Source organism: Nerophis lumbriciformis, linkage group LG12 (genome assembly GCF_033978685.3).
Source record: "Nerophis lumbriciformis linkage group LG12, RoL_Nlum_v2.1, whole genome shotgun sequence".
In the NCBI taxonomy this organism is placed as follows: Eukaryota; Metazoa; Chordata; class Actinopteri; order Syngnathiformes; family Syngnathidae; genus Nerophis; species Nerophis lumbriciformis.
The window spans coordinates 28,824,467-28,840,696 of NC_084559.2; the positions used below are offsets into that span (position 1 = coordinate 28,824,467).

General features: G+C 39.2%; 1 protein-coding gene across 6 annotated transcripts in view; it reads left to right on the forward strand.

Moving 5' to 3' along the window:
• Positions 1 to 16,230, forward strand: part of sorbs3 (sorbin and SH3 domain containing 3) — a 75,397-nt gene that overhangs the window by 31,807 nt on the left and 27,360 nt on the right. For 5 of the 6 annotated variants that reach the window (XM_061986248.1, XM_061986245.1, XM_061986251.1 and 2 more), the window contains 6 exons: positions 7,508 to 7,572; positions 10,234 to 10,410; positions 12,644 to 12,716; positions 12,846 to 12,952; positions 13,072 to 13,135; positions 13,412 to 13,450. In XM_061986248.1, coding sequence (XP_061842232.1) covers positions 7,561 to 7,572; positions 10,234 to 10,410; positions 12,644 to 12,716; positions 12,846 to 12,952; positions 13,072 to 13,135; positions 13,412 to 13,450 — 472 coding nt within the window. In that variant the 5' untranslated portion in view covers positions 7,508 to 7,560. The remainder of the gene's footprint in view (positions 1 to 7,507; positions 7,573 to 10,233; positions 10,411 to 12,643; positions 12,717 to 12,845; positions 12,953 to 13,071; positions 13,136 to 13,411; positions 13,451 to 16,230) is intronic. The other variant, XM_061986250.1, reaches the window with a different exon arrangement.

Here is a 16,230-nt window from a genome sequence, read left to right on the forward strand (position 1 = left end):
CGCGGCCCCGAAATGGACGGATGGATCATTGAATTCCAAACGTCTTTTACAGCTGTGCTCGATTTTTAAAAAACTTTTGACCATTTCTTTGCACGTAAACAAATGCAGTCACACTCAATTGGCGATGGTTGCTTAAATGTGAGTTATGCACATCACACAAAACTGTGTTGTTCTGTATTTTGTGTGGCTTTAAAAGGTACAGTGTGGTACTTCTGTTACTTGTCAAAGAAAGCCGTGCTGGGCGCTGAATCAGACATTATCTGCTGCTTAATCCAGCACATTACTCATGTGGTTCCTTTAGCTGCACGATGCCTGTTTAAATGAGGACCAGTGTGTTAAACACATTGTAAATTGCCGTTCTTTAAGTGATTATTTTGTGGCTTGTGTGTATTGTTTCCCTTTGGACATCTGGGTGTGATTGCTTTGGGCAATGAAAGGACATTTGTCATCACTGAGCAAAAATGTACAAATTTGTGGGGTTACGTAACCCACTTAATTGGGCGATGATGAGCCTGGTAGAGCGACATTGTTGTCTAGAAAGAATAACATTGGACTCATGGGTTCTATGCTGCCCATCGCTGTTTTTCACAGTCTTGACCACAATCCTTAAAGCCACTAATGTTCAGCTGCAAATTCCAGGCGGAAAACTCATCAGTGCAAATTTCATTGGACAGCCCTCAGCCAGTAGTCCGTCTTGTCCCACACACTTGGACTTTCTGACCATGCTGCATAACTTACACAAGAACAGTCAAAGATCCTTAAGTCATAAAGGGATTCCTATAGACTCTCTTTGTTGGGTGGTGACCTCAGTCAGACAAAGACCGAAAATGTCAGACTCGGTCTGAAAGAAATGTCACCAATCAGGGGCGGCACAGTGGCACTGTTTTTCAAGAGTGGGAGTCGGGTGGCATATATTATAGAGGATAGACGTAAGATGCTGTCTGAGCCCAACTAATCACAAAACCTATGAGAACATGGCATTAAGTGGCTACTTAGCCACTGTTGGCGAGAGCCTGTATGCTTCATTACCAACGCCTTTACTGATTAAACAAATCTAGTCTTTTTTCAGTGGAGCAATTGATTAGAAACGACATTCTGTTTTCAATCTAGAATGTTGTGGCAATAAATGACAGGGAAGAGATGTGACTGTATAGTAGAAGGTTGTGGCACCAAGCCGGGAAGTTGGTCAACTTTGACTTTTTTACCTGTGGGTTAAAGGGGAACATTATCACAATTTCAGAAGGGTTAAAACCATTAAAAATCAGTTTCCAGTGGCTTATTTTATTTTTCGAAGTTTTTTTCAAAATTTTACTCATCACGCAATATCCCTAAAAAAAAGCTTCAAAGTGCCTGATTTTAACCATCGTTATATACACCCGTCCATTTTCCTGTGACGTCACACAGTGATGCCAATACAAACAAACATGGCGGTTAGAACAGCAAGGTATAGCGACATTAGCTCGGATTCAGACTTGGATTTCAGCGGCTTAAGCGATTCAACAGATTACGCATGTATTGAAACGGATGGTTGTAGTGTGGAGGCAGGTAGCGAAAACGAAATTGAAGAAGAAACTGAAGCTATTGAGCCATATCGGTTTGAACCGTATGCAAGCGAAACCGACGAAAACGACATGACAGCCAGCGACAGCAAGACACTTCACCCTTGCTCCTGATGGGTGCTGGTTAGCGCCTTGCATGGCAGCTCCCTCCATCAGTGTGTGAATGTGTGTGTGAATGGGTAAATGTGGAAGTAGTGTCAAAGCGCTTTGAGTACCTTGAAGGTAGAAAAGCGCTATACAAGTACAACCCATTTATCATTTAACTAGGTTTACAGCATATGAAATACATTTGGCAACAACATGCACTTTGAGAGTGCAGACAGCCCAGTTTTCATCAATTAATATATTCTGTAGACATACCCTCATCCGCTCTCTTTTCCTGAAAACTGATCTGTCCAGTCCAGTTGGAAATGCATCTGCTTTGAGTGTCGCAGGATATCCACACATTCTTGCCATCTCTGTCGTAGCATAGCTTTCATCGGTAAAGTGTGCGGAACAAACGTCCAATTTCTTGCCACTTTCGCATCTTTGGGCCACTGGTGCAACTTGAATCCGTCCCTGTTCGTGTTGTTACACCCTCCGACAACACACCGACGAGGCATGATGTCTCCAAGGTACGGAAAACAGTCGATAAAACAGAAAATAACAGAGCTGATTTGACTCTGTGTTTGTAATGTGTTTGAGAAAATGGCGGATTGCTTCCCGATGTGACGTTACGTTGTGACGTCATCGCTCCGAGAGCGAATAATAGAAAGGCGTTTAATTCGCCAAAATTCACCCATTTAGAGTTCGAAAATCGGTTAAAAAAATATATGGTCTTTTTTCTGCAACATCAAGGTATATATTGACGCTTACATAGGTCTGGTGATAATGTTCCCCTTTAAGGATTATTCTGAATTTAGCAGCTCATATAGCGCAATAGTGCTGAACGATTCAAACATCCCAACAGTCGGCATCCCAGTGAGAGTAAACATTCTAAGGACATGACCACACGAACACAGATACTTAATAAACGCATACTTATCTGCGTTTAGGCCTCTTGTTCACACGCAGACGCATACTTTTGTCTTTAAAAACGCAGACTTTTACAAACGCTGGCCAAAGTGTAGCGTTCCAAAACTCTCCGCTTAGCGTTTGCGTGTACACGGCACAAACAGAGACTTGTGATGACGTCATAGTTGTGCGCTGTTATACAAAAACCTCAACAACAGTGTCTTGCTGCCTTTAAACACAGTAAAAGAAGAATTACTGTATGTTTGAACGTAAAGTCTTTGCTGAAAATTTTAATTTCCCTTCGGGGATTAATAAATTATTTCTGATTCTGATTCTCATTCTGAAATATCAGAATGAGAATCAGAACAATTTTTATTGCCATTGTTTGAGAACGGGTTCACAAACTAGGAATTTTACTTAGTGCAATCGTGCAACATAAAACACATATAATCATCATCGGCGGTCACTCGAAACGAGTATGACGATCCTCCTGGTAGGGGGGTATCCCTTTATGGAGGATGCCTGTGCGTGATTTTGTTTATCGTGGGGAGACTGGTGCACAGACAGTCACCACACGATCCTTGACAGATCCGCCGGGTCAGGGTCCAGTGGCATGGAGTCCAAGACGACTGGGGACCCTTTTCTGCTGCAGCCTTCATCCGCCATCCCAGCCGTTCTGACGCTCCATAGGTTTAGCAATCATCCTCCGCCTGTTCCACCGTTGAGGTCTTGGGTCGTTATTTCCCCATAACTGGGCCCACATGGATGTGGGGGTGCCTTCCTCCGCCATCGCAGCCGTTGTGGTAGTTCTTACATCTACCGTCTTCCGCCTGCTCCGCCGTTGAGGTCTTCACCGTATCCCTGGCTAGGGGGGCAGTCAGGTACTAGGCCTTTGCCAAGGGCCACCTGGGGTAACAGTAGTAAAGGGGTTAACCTCCTAGTGCCCCAAGACCCCATAGAGGAGCCTCCACTGCCGGATGCACTTTAACGTCATGCCCAGGACACAAAACACATATAACACAGAATAGAATAACATGAGCTGTAACTGCGCTATCAGATATTATTATTGTTCATGTGCCTGATGGCCGAGGGAAAAAAACTGTTCAGGTGGCGGGAGGTGTGGGTCTGGATGGACCGTAGTCTCCTGCCTGAGGGGAGAGGGAAATATAGTTTGTGTGCTGCTATTTTCTCTTTACATTGATAAAGACACATCAAAATGGGCTTTGCGACACTCCTGCCGACGCTAATGACAGTCAGCTGTTTTGGATACGATCGCTGTGTAACTTCCAACTGATGGGACAACTTTGACAAGCCTTTTTGCTTTGTGTCATGAGAAACGGGGAAAATTCTTTTTTAACGGCAAATTATGAAGTCAACTTAAGTTCTTGAAGATGGAACCGGGCGCGGCCGTGCTCACGCGCAAAAACTGACTAAGCAACACAAAAAAAGATAATGTTGCGTCCTCCTTGTAGAGCATACTTGCCAACGCTCCCGGATTTTCCGGGAGACTCCCGAAATTCAGCGCCTCTCCCGAAAACCTCCCGGGACAAATTTTCTCCCGAAAATCTCCCGAAATTCAGGCGGAGCTGGAGGGGGCGTGGCCTCCAGCTCCTGAGTCCGCTTTCCCACGATATAAACAGTGTGCCTGCCCAATCACATTATAACTGTAGAATGATCGAGGGCGAGTTCTTGGTTTCTTATGTGTGTTTATTGTTAGGCAGTTTCATTAACGTCCTACCAGCACGGTAACAACACACAACAGCAGCAGTCACGTTTTTTGTCTACCGTAAAGCAGTTCGTCTGCTGTAAACAGCAATGTTGTGACACTCTTAAACAGGACAATACTGACATCTATAACATCAATAACATATACGGCTTTTAGAGAGTGCAGTGCACAACTGCGCACACAACAAGGAGACGAAGCAGAAGAACGAGGAAGATACAGCCATGGCGACGCAGAAGACGAGTGAGATGAAGAAATACGCTTTGTTGCACCTTTCTTGCCTGAGTGCGGCGATTAGTTGCAAATCTTGCTTTATTGATTGCTTGCACACAGCCAATCCAACACAAAACAAACTAGTCCCCGCCCACACTCACGCTACCGCTCCCTCTCTTCTCTCGCCCACACACTCACTGACGTCTCTCACCTCACATGCTCACCTATTAAAGGGCCACACACACACATATGCTACTCTCATAACAGCTTGTAAGTTCCAAACCGCAGCTGCGATTGGACCTGGATAGCCTCCGGGAAGAAGTAGTGGACTACCAAGTGCTTGGCACTGAAGATCTTCCTCAGGAAGCAAAGATTGACCGGTTTTGGGCCATGCTAGGGAGAGATGGAAGATTCCAGACTCTAATGCATTTGATGAAAGCACTTTTGTGCGTGCCACACATCAATGCATCATCAGAGAGGGTGTTCAGCATGGTTAGAAAAATAGTGACAGAGAATAGAACATGGATGGACAATTCAACCCTTAACTCAACAATGAGTAGATGAGTGTTATGTGTGTGTATATGTGTAAATAAATGAACACTGAAATTCAAGTATTTCTTTTATTTATGCATACATATATATATATATATATATATATATATATAATAAAATAAATGTATATATATAGCTAGAATTCACTGAAAGTGAATTCTAGCCGTAAATATACTCCTCCCCTCTTAACCACGCCCCGCCCCAACCACGCCTCCTACCCCACCCCCGACCACGCCCACCCCACCCCCTCCCCCCACCTCCCGAAATCGGAGATCTCAAGGTTGACAAGTATGTTGTAGTGTGTACTGATGTTAAAGAAATATACACTTCATTACACATGTACTATATCACTATATCGATGATTAAATGCTTAATAATTCCACAAGTTTTGCAGCGGCACTCGCACGTCCGTGTGCTTTATATAGGCACTCAAACGGGCAAAATGGTTTCCTTGGCTCGTTAGTGCATGCTGATTTTAGAAATAATGTACACTTCACTGCACAAGTAAAACATCACCATGTTGCTGAACATGTTATAAATCTACCAGTGTTTAGTTTCAGCAGCACAGCCGTGCATGCGCGCTTTAAACACTAAAAAAAGAGATAGTAATGTTCCCATGCAGGGCTCTGGGTACGTGCAGGTTGGTTTTAAAGATAATGTACGTGTCATTGTACGTCTAGCATATCAAAATAAGCATAATAGGAGGTGTAATTCCACTAAGTCAGCTATTGCTGCTGTTTTCAGGCTTCTGATTGGAGTAAATGTGCATGACAGCAGGTGTGTATAAGTTTGTGTAGATATAGACACTTTTGAAACTACACTTGTATGGATGGACATCGTTTTAACCCCAAATATGTGTTTTTGAAACTGTCCGTTTTTGTGTGGACATGGCCTAAGTCAATGTTTTATGTTCCTATTTGAAACATTAAGCTTTAGTTCTACACGATAACGCTCAAAGCCTCTCTTGAAGTCTGCCATTAGTTGGACTTGGAGCAAACACAGGAAGTGATCTCTATGTTGTTGTTGACCTTCAATTCCCATAGTGCATAGCAACGAACACAACCTTGCTATACGCTCTGTGAAATCAATACGCCCAGGAAAGAAGTTACGGTAATGCTTATAATGACCAAAATACAGTAATTATTACATGTTATCATGAATGTGCCTGTTACTAAATTACATACATACTTACAGCATGTATATAAAACGGCGTTGGAGATTTTTGGATGGGTTTTTAAAGGGCTTTCAAGATCGTATCCCCATTACCTGCATTGTTAGCCGTCTCTTACTAGCAGTTTTTTGCTATTTTGGATACACAGAAAAGGGATATATGTGTGTTCTCGTCTCACATCAGGACTGTGGATGATAGGCAATATTTTTAAAAAAAGAAGTGCAAATCCCCTTCAAAAGTCAGCTGGGAGAGGCGGCCCTAATGAGGAGGTTATTCCAGTAATTGTCTACTTGAACAACATTTTAATAGCTAAGTGTTTCAATGCTCTTTAAAGCTGGTACATGTTGTTCAAGAACAAAATCTATTGCTTGTTCAGTTAAGTGGTCACTGAGTGATGGAGCTGTTATCTATAATAAAAGTGTATCACCTAGTGAAATGATCTCTTTCTAATATTTAGTATATACAGTATCAGAATGAATGAATGAATTAAATAAGTTTATTTCGGTCATATAATCAACCATTAACCATTTTGTGTGACCAGTTTAAGAGTACAGACTATACATATACAGTATAACAATCATACACATTTACACACAAAAGGAAAAGAAAAGAAAAGAAAAAGCATGACCGAAAAAGGAATAGGCTGAAGCCAAAGCTTATATTTGCCTATCCTATACCTTCACTGAAAATAAAATTACCTGGAACATCAATGTTAAAAAAAAAAAAAATCAAAATCAATGGGATGAAAGTAATTGTTACTATATTTTATAATTTTCAATTATCTCACCTTTCAATGTTTTCTTAAACCTTAACAAAGAAGTACATGTCTTCAACTCATCACTGAGCTTGTTCCACCATTTAACTCCTAAAACTGAAATACATTTGTATTTAATATTCGTTCTTGCTTTACCTATTTCAAAAATCAATAAATTATGGTTTTCTCCTCTTAAATGAAATAACCTAAGAATACAAGCTGGAAGGCTGTTGTTCTTTACTCGAAACATAATTTCCATTGTTTTTAAAAACACAATATCTGAAAATTTTAACACATTAGAACTTATGAATAATGGATTGGTATGTTCATAGTAGCACGCTTTGTGTATTATTCTAATGACCCTTTTTTGAAGTTTAATTATTGGGTCTATGTTTGTTCTATAAACATTTCCCCAAACTTCAACACAATATGTTAAATATGGAAAAATAAAAGAATAATATAACATATGCAGACATTTCTTATGCAGCATGTGTTTTACTTTATAAAGAATAAGCATGTATTTTTTTTTTTTGTATCTTCAGCTACTTTGGGAGAGGAATCTGACATCTGCCACCAAAGACAGACCTGAGAGCTCATGCAGTCGCAGGTAAAATTCTTCTTATTCACTAAACATTTTCATAAAAAATATTCAATTGGGCAACATATTGAAGAAACATAATTTACTTCATAACAAAAACACAGGAGTATAACAATAGATAACACCACTGAGTTAAATGAGATGCAACAGGAAGAGCTGTATCAAAAATGATTTCAACCTTTCCAAAGATAATACAGGTTATTTAATATTCTTGGTATGTGGCATTGAAGTTTTACAGTACTAAAACGTCAACCGCAATAACAAGCTTATTTCAAAATGGTGTATCATTGTCTTGTTAAGGACAAAACCATCTGTTAGAGCAGTGATTCTCATCTGGCGAGCGGGCTCCACCTAGTAGTACGCCAAAGATTTGACTCATTATTTAAGTACAGTGTTTTATTTTACTATATTCAAACACAGTCTTAATGTTCAAACTGAGTGTAATGTTGCAGTGGCCAAAAATATTAAAATATACTTTGTAAATAGTAATAACAGCAATAACTGTTTCCATGGAGAAGGCGCTAGCTGTTCCAAGTCGCGACCCGGGATGGACCACTCTCTGTGCATCAATTGGTGACACATCAAGAGGATCACTTTTTAATCAAGATACAATTAAGAAATTAATTAAACTATTTTATGGAATAATAAATGAACACCATACTAGAAATGCAAATGATGCATGTGTTCCGAAATGGATGATCGACTTAAACATTTTAGATGAACGAGACATATCATGGAATGATATTTGGAAAAATGCAAATAATAATAATAATGGATTAGATTTTATATTGCGCTTTTCTAAGCCCTTTAGAAGCATTAAAGATAAGCTGACTCAATTTAAGATCTTGAATAGATTGTATTTTACATCATCTCAGCTGTTTAAAATCGGTGTAGCAGATAGCAAGTTATGTATGAAGTGTCGGGCAGCCGAGGCAACTCTTGTTCATTTATTGTGGGAATGTCAGAGAATAAAAGAGTTATGGTTGAAAACAACAAAATAAGCAATTAACAAACAAACAAACAAACAAACAAACATCCTTAATATAAACATCCCAATGACACTGCAAACTTGTATTATTGGGGATCTCCATCAATTCAGTAATGTGTCATCAAAGAGTAAAAATGCATTTCTTTCAATATGCATAATAACAAAAAAGGTAATATTAAAAAAATGGATAGATGTTGATAGTCCGAACACATACTGACTGGTATACACAAGCTATGGAGATGATATTAGTAGAAAAAACTGCATTTAGTTTAGATAATAATGAGTCATATATTGGAATATGGGATCCATTATTTAAATTTGTTTCAACTATTAAATGAACCAAAAATATGACTTATTTTATCTTTGTGAAAATATTGGACCCAATGTGTTGTCAAGCTTATGAGATGCGATGCAAGTGTAAGCCACTGTGACACTACTGTTCATTTTTATTTTATTTGTTTATTTTATTTTTTTTATAAATGTCTAATGATAATGTCAATGAGGGATTTTTAATCACTGCTATGTTGAAATTGTTACTAATATTGATACTGTTGTTGATAATATTCATTTTGTTTCACTACTTTTGGATTGTTCTGTGTCGTGTTTGTGTGTCCTCTCAATTGCTCTGTTTATTGCTGTTCTGAGTGTTGCTGGGTCGGGTTGGATTGATTAATAAAAAATTAAAAAAAGAGGATCCCCTGCTGGCCTCCCAATGGACTGGACTCACACGTTATTAACCGTATCCACTCGGCACACATCTGCGGTCCCTTCCAAGGTTTCTTGTTGTCCCATTGGGTTAAGTTTTTTTCTTGTCCTGATGTGGGATCAGAGCTGAGTATGTCGTTATGGTTTGTGCAGCCCTTTGAGGCATTTGTGATTAAGGGCTATATAATAAACTTTGATTGATTGATTGATTGATTGAAATAATGCCTTGTTTTGAATGAATACTTAGGCCTACTCTGCTACTATGTTATAATGTCGGTCATTATGGTGGTACTTTGATAGCTAAATGTTTTTTGGGGTGGTACTTTAAAAAAAAAAAGTTCTCTCAGTGGCTCTCACTGGTGTGCCTAATGTTATGGCCAGTGGGTCTAAGAGTTATGGGGTCACTACAAAGCAGAGGAGCTTTCCCATGACCCCCGGCAACCACACATGGAGAGCAAAGCACCTGATTCAAATGTTCCAATCCAAGGAGTCAGACTGGCCATCACTAGGCGGCAGTAAAAAAAAAAAGTTCACCATGGAGACCGTAAGACGACAGCTAGCTTGTTGGACCGAGGTTGACATCAATGACCCTTTGCCAACCCCTCTGGCCCCAGCTCTGCCCCTTGGCTGCAGAATGAGAGGCTGCCGGGTGAATAGGGAGTTAATGGGCTCATAATAGTCATCTTCTGTTTTTGTGCCCCCCACTCTGCACCTTCAATGAGGCCTTATTGCACTTGTAGCGGAATGATATTTGATGATGAAGTGGGTGGAAGTCCGCCACTGGCTGGTCCTGCTTTAAATAAATTAGAGCCCTTTTTATTCGGCTCTTCTGCTATTGTCTGGGGAACAGTTGAGCTGTGAACATGTTCACATGACATCCCATGGGTGTTTATCCAGAGCTAACAGGAGGACACGGCAGGAGCAAAGTTCACTGATTGTTTGTCTTCATGCATATTTTTCATTTCCTTTATTTATAGCGACGTCTTGAAGCGGTTGGCTGTCCAAATGGCTTCTCCAGGGAGCCCGGGGGTCCTTCTGGTCAGCACATCCTAAATACACCAGATCTGACCCAAGAGGTGGTCATCTCCCCTGGACTGCCTACTCCTCCCCTGAGCCCCTTCCGCTCTGCCAGAGTTGCATCTGGAGAGTTTAAGGCATGTCCTGAAAGATACTGTTTGGACAAGTGCACCTTCATGTGGGCAAATAGTGCATAACAGTCTTTTTATTCCCTCATACTGGACTATTACCCAGATCTGAACCAAAATGATTATCAGGCCCATATTATCGGCCGATAAATGCGTTAAAATGTAATATCGTAAATGATCGGTATCGTTTTTTTTAATTATCAGTATTGTTTTTTTTAATTTTTTTATTTTTTTATTAAATCAACATAAAAAACACAAGATACACTTACAATTAGTGTACCAACCCAAAAAAACTCCCTTTTTACACTCATTCACATTCATTCACACAAAAGGGTTGTTTCTTTCTGTTATTAATATTCTGGTTCCTACATTATACATCAATATATATCAATACAGTCTGCAAGGGATACAGTCCGTAAGCACGCATGATTGTGCGTGCTGCTGGTCCACTAATAGTACTAACCTTTAACAGTTAATTTTACTCATTTTCATTAATTACTAGTTTCTATGTAACTGTTTTTATATTGTTTTACTTTCTTTTTTATTCAAGAAAAGGTTTTTAATTTATTTATCTTATTTATTTATTTATTTTTTAAAGTACCTTATCTTCACCATATCTGGTTGTCCAAATTAGGCATAATAATGTGTTAATTCCACGACTGCATATATCGGTTGATATCGGTATCGGTTGATATCAGTATCGGTAATTAAAGAGTTGGACAATATCGGAATATTGGATATCGGCAAAAAGCCATTATCGGACATCCCTAATGATTATTCACAAAGCTAATAATAATACATTTAGTAATATAATACATATAATGTACTGAGAGCTGAGAACACCCACGACAATAAACATTTTGTTAAATTAATTGCTCTTTGACTGTGAGATTTATTATCTTGGTAAAGGTAGGATTCTTGAATTGGATCTCTTTAGAATGTACAAGGCTGATCTGTCTAGAGCAGGGGTATCCAAAGTGCGGGCCTGGGGCTATTTTTGGCCCGAAACTAATTTTTTTAACGGCCTGTGGCACATTGTTAAAATGATTTTACAAAAAAAGAAAAAACATTAAAAAGTGCTTTAAAAGAACAAACAGATTAAATGTAAAGAGAACAAATTGCAACGTTGACTCTAATAACACGAGGCTACCATGCAGACAATAATCACAATTAATGTTCTCAATAATTATTTACCTATTCAAGGCTTCTATTACTACACATTAAATATTCCACTTTGAAATATTTTTTGGGGAAAATATTGCATATCATTTGTATTTGCCACATAAAAAATACAATTTTCATTGACCAAGGTGGCATTAAACAAAAAACATTAAAAAAAACTTACTATTGACGGATAGATCTGAAGTTGACGTAGAGATTTAAGAGTAAGTCAAACAAACAAGAAACCCTTAACATAATAGTTATTATCAACACTTTTATGAGTGGGCTGTTTTGGATCCCTGAGATCTTTAGTGGGATTAAAAAAAAAACAAAAAAAAAAAACTAATTGCTCAAAAAATTATATTGAATCAAAATCAATGTTATGAATTATTGACGTAGTCAAGGATCCAACTACTTCACATTAAACATTCCACTTAAAATGTTGCCATAAAATAACAGGGTTTTTTGTTTTTTAAGAAATGAGCTGTGAAACATAAAACAAATAATAAAAACTTAATATCGATAACGATAGCGCTGAAGTTGATCCAGAGATTTATTAATAAATCAATCAATTCCTTCATTGTCATTGTCATAATAACACTTAATTCATACAGGTCAACGAGATTTTGTTTGAGCTTTGTCTAGCGGCAGGTTGACCATAGTTTACAGTTTAGCATTGTCAAAAAGATCACAAATAGAGGGACGTGGGGGTGGGAACAGTCAGATGTCTGATGGGTGTTACGTTGATGTTGCAGCATTGCGATGTCCAGAGCATTAAGCATTTATAGTAAAATAAAATATCACTATATGACTTATTATGAACACTTTTATGAGTGGGGGACCAATAATTTTAGTAGGATTTTTTTTAAATCATGAAAGTAAAAAGAAATGTGTATAAATCTTATTTGTTAAAATGTTTAAGACTGAGATTCTTTTGAGTTCCCAGGGCCCAACCTGAGGGAAGCCCTAAGAGTTAAAAAAAAATATATATATATTCGGTGGAAAAAGTTCGGACAACGCTGATCTACATTATTATAGAAACATTATGTTCTTACTAACATAATTTTGATTATATTTTAAGGCGTCAGAAGTCAATGGAAGTGGACTAACGTCTCCAAGTTTTGGATCATACTATGGCCCCTCACATCCACATGGTAAATCTGCTTTATTTGTGTGTCATTTGACTGCTAATACTTCTATTTTTTTTCAATCAACCCCCCTGGAGTTTTACCATAAGCGTCATTGAAGGTTGTATGACTAAAATAGTGATTGTTATCACTCAGGGGACCTCACCAATGGGATGAATTCACCCACAAGGGAGGAACGGCTCATCAAATTCTCAGGAATTGGCCCAGTGGATGAAACAGGGATGCCCATTGCCTCCAGATCAGTAAGAATAACAGTTTAAAAAATGACATTCTTTTTTTCCTGTTTTTTTTTATTGAATATCAGTGCTTTTAAACCTCTAACACTCCCGCCTTTTCCACCTTCTCTCTTTTCTCATACCAGAGTGTAAACAAGCCCAGGGATTGGTACAAGAGCATGTTCAGACAAATTCACAAGAAGCCAGAGGGTATGATAGTGCCTCCTTGTCCTCCTCTCACACACACACTCCCCCCTGCCAGAATTCCTCTCAGTACAACAAAGATAATCCTTCAGACGTGTTATTGCAAATGGCCCAATAAGACTTAATGAAATAGCTCGTGCTTTTTAGCCCTGAAGATAAAACTTGTAATGGTTTTCTATGGCCTCACCCAATCTGGCTAATCCACTACCACATGCAAGCCTCAAATTACATTTCTTTTCAAATAATTGTATTTGTGAACTGATGTTTGGTATTCTTTTTTAGACTGTGATTTGGAGGATTCAGAGAGCTGGACCACTAGACGTAAGTCTTTCTACTCCAGTAGTACCTTAATTTACGAGCTTAATTGATTCTGTGACGCTGCTCTTATCTCAAAACACTTGTATCTCAAATCAACGTCTCCCTTTGAAAAGTGTTGAAATTGATTTAAGTGTTGCTCGGACCCCCCGAAACAGCCCAGTTTTAACATGTAACATGCCTTTTCAAAAGATAAACAAACTTTTAGATAAGAAATATTGTATAAAACAATACAAAATAATATACTGCTAACAACAACTGTAGTTTTATGATGTAATGTAATAATAATGTACAACATTTACGTATCTCATAGAGTGAAATTTTACGCAATCTCCTTCCAGCTGTTTCTCCGTCAAACACACCGTCTGCAGCTTTTACATGTTTTCATGGATAAATGTCCGCAATTTATTTATTATTTTAACATTCTTGGCTGGCGTTGTACTCGCGCTGTTTCAGTATTCAGTATGGTGCAGACTTGCAGTGATACGCTAAGTTAGCGACATGCTCAGTCATGCTTTTGATGATTTCTTTCTATAATTTAATGAATATCATCATCCACTCCTTCACACTCACTTTCTTCCTTCCCATGCTTGGAAAAACAAAGTTGTGTTGATCTCTAGCTATAAGCAAACGCAAGAGGGCAAAAAGATGTTTTGGTCGGATCTTACGGGGTTCTCTTGGACATTTGCCACACCAACTAATGGCGGTGATGCTTGTAACTCTCGTTTTTGCTTGCAACTTAAAGCATAACAATTAGCACATCTTATCTCAAAAATGAACAAATTAAAGAAATGGTTTGACAGAAACAGACTAACTTCGAATCTCAGGAAAACTAAAATAATACAATTCGGTAACAGCATAAGAGAAAGTCAAACACAAATACAAATAGGCGGACATTTTGGGCATTGTAATAGATGTGAAAATTAACTGGCAATCTAATAAAAAATATACAACATAAGGTGGCAATAAATATGTCAATAATAAATAAAGCAAAAGATGTTCTGGACAAAAAATCCCTCCATATTCTCTACTGTTTGCCAGTGTTACCATATCTGAGTTATTGTGCAGAAATATGGAGAAATTACTACAAAAGTGCATTTATTCACTTACTATGTTACAAAAAAGAAAGCTCAGTTAGAATAATATAATGAGTGATATATACAGTGATTACAAATACATTGGAGGCAGCCACTACAGTTAACATACTTCACACAAAAGTCAAAATTTCTCTGTGATTGTTGGTCAAAAGCTAAAGAAGATTTTGGCAAAATGATGGTAATAAGTAATTTTTTTGGTCGTTCTGTGTATTTGTTTTTCACGTTTATTGCACCGTCGTGTGCATACTTGCCGACCTTGAGACCTCCAAATTCGGGAGAAGGGGGGGGGTTTGGGTTTGGGTTTGGGCGGGGGTGAGGTGCAGGCAGCATACCCCTTCCCCTTCGAGCTGTCTTTTTTCTAATCATTTTAGAACTTGCAAGCCTATTTCTTATTCTTACTCGTCGTCGCCATGTCTCTTCTTCGTTCTTCTGCTTCGTCTCCTTCTTGTTGTGTGTGCAGTTGTGCACTGAGCTCCAAAAGCCGTAGATGTTATTGTAGCATCCCGGAAGAGTTAGTGCTGCAAGGGATTCTGGATATTTGTACTGTTGTATTTATGTTGTGTTACGGTGCAGATGTTTTCCCGAAATGTGTTTGTCATTCTTGTTTGGTGTGGGTTCACAGTGTGGCGCATATTTGTAACAGTGTTAAAGTTGTTTATACGGCCACCGTCAGTGTGACATGTATGGCTGTTGATCAAGTATGTCTTGCATTTACTTACGTGTGTGTGTGTGTGCACTTGAAATTAACGTTATCATTAAGCCAGTCAAAAGATCATACAACGTGTCAGCATTTCTTGGGACCATTGTTAAACCCGTCCAACGCTGCATTATTATGTGACTGGGCCGGCACGCTGTTTATATGGAGGAAAAGCGGACGCCTGGACAGCATGCAGCTGTTAAGGGGTGAAGGTTTCAGGTGAGAGAGGACGCTAAAGGCAGTGCCTTTAAGGCACGCCCCCAATATTGTTGTCCGGGTGGAAATCGGGAGAAATTCGGGAGAATGGTTGCCCCGGGAGATTTTCGGGAGGGGCACTGAAATTCGTGAGTCTCCCAGGAAAATCCGGAGGGTTGGCAAGTATGGTCGTGTGCCTGTTAGGGTGCCTGCTGGTCACTAAGCACTGCAGAAATGTAGCGGCAAAGTACTCAAATCCAGTCGCAAAATTATACTTTGACTAAATAAAAGCACATTTTATTGTAAGTTTATGAGCTGGAGTATGTTTAGAACTATATATAGATGTATTATTTTGGTTTATTTCGTCAGAAAAACTAACGTCAAAATGACATCTGGGCACAGCCGCACACGTCCTTGGTAGCTGTCATGGCGCCTGTTGTTTAGTTCGCCAAACTCTCTTTTTACACGACTCTGCTGCTGGGATAGGCTCCAGCCACCCCTGCGACCCTGAGAGGGACAAGCGGTAGAAAATGGATGGGTGGATGGATAGATGCCACAAACAGGTTGACAGTGCTTCTACTGGCCACTGCCAAGACGTGCACATCGATAGTAACGGTAACCACTGTATATATTTACTGTAACAATTAGCATACTTGCCAACCCTCCCGAATTTTCCGGGAGACTCCCGAATTTCAGTGCCTCTCCCGAAAATCTCCCGGGACAACCATTCTCCCGAATTTCTCCCGATTTCCAGCCGGACTTAAGGGACGCCCCCTCCAGGTTCATGCGGACCTGAG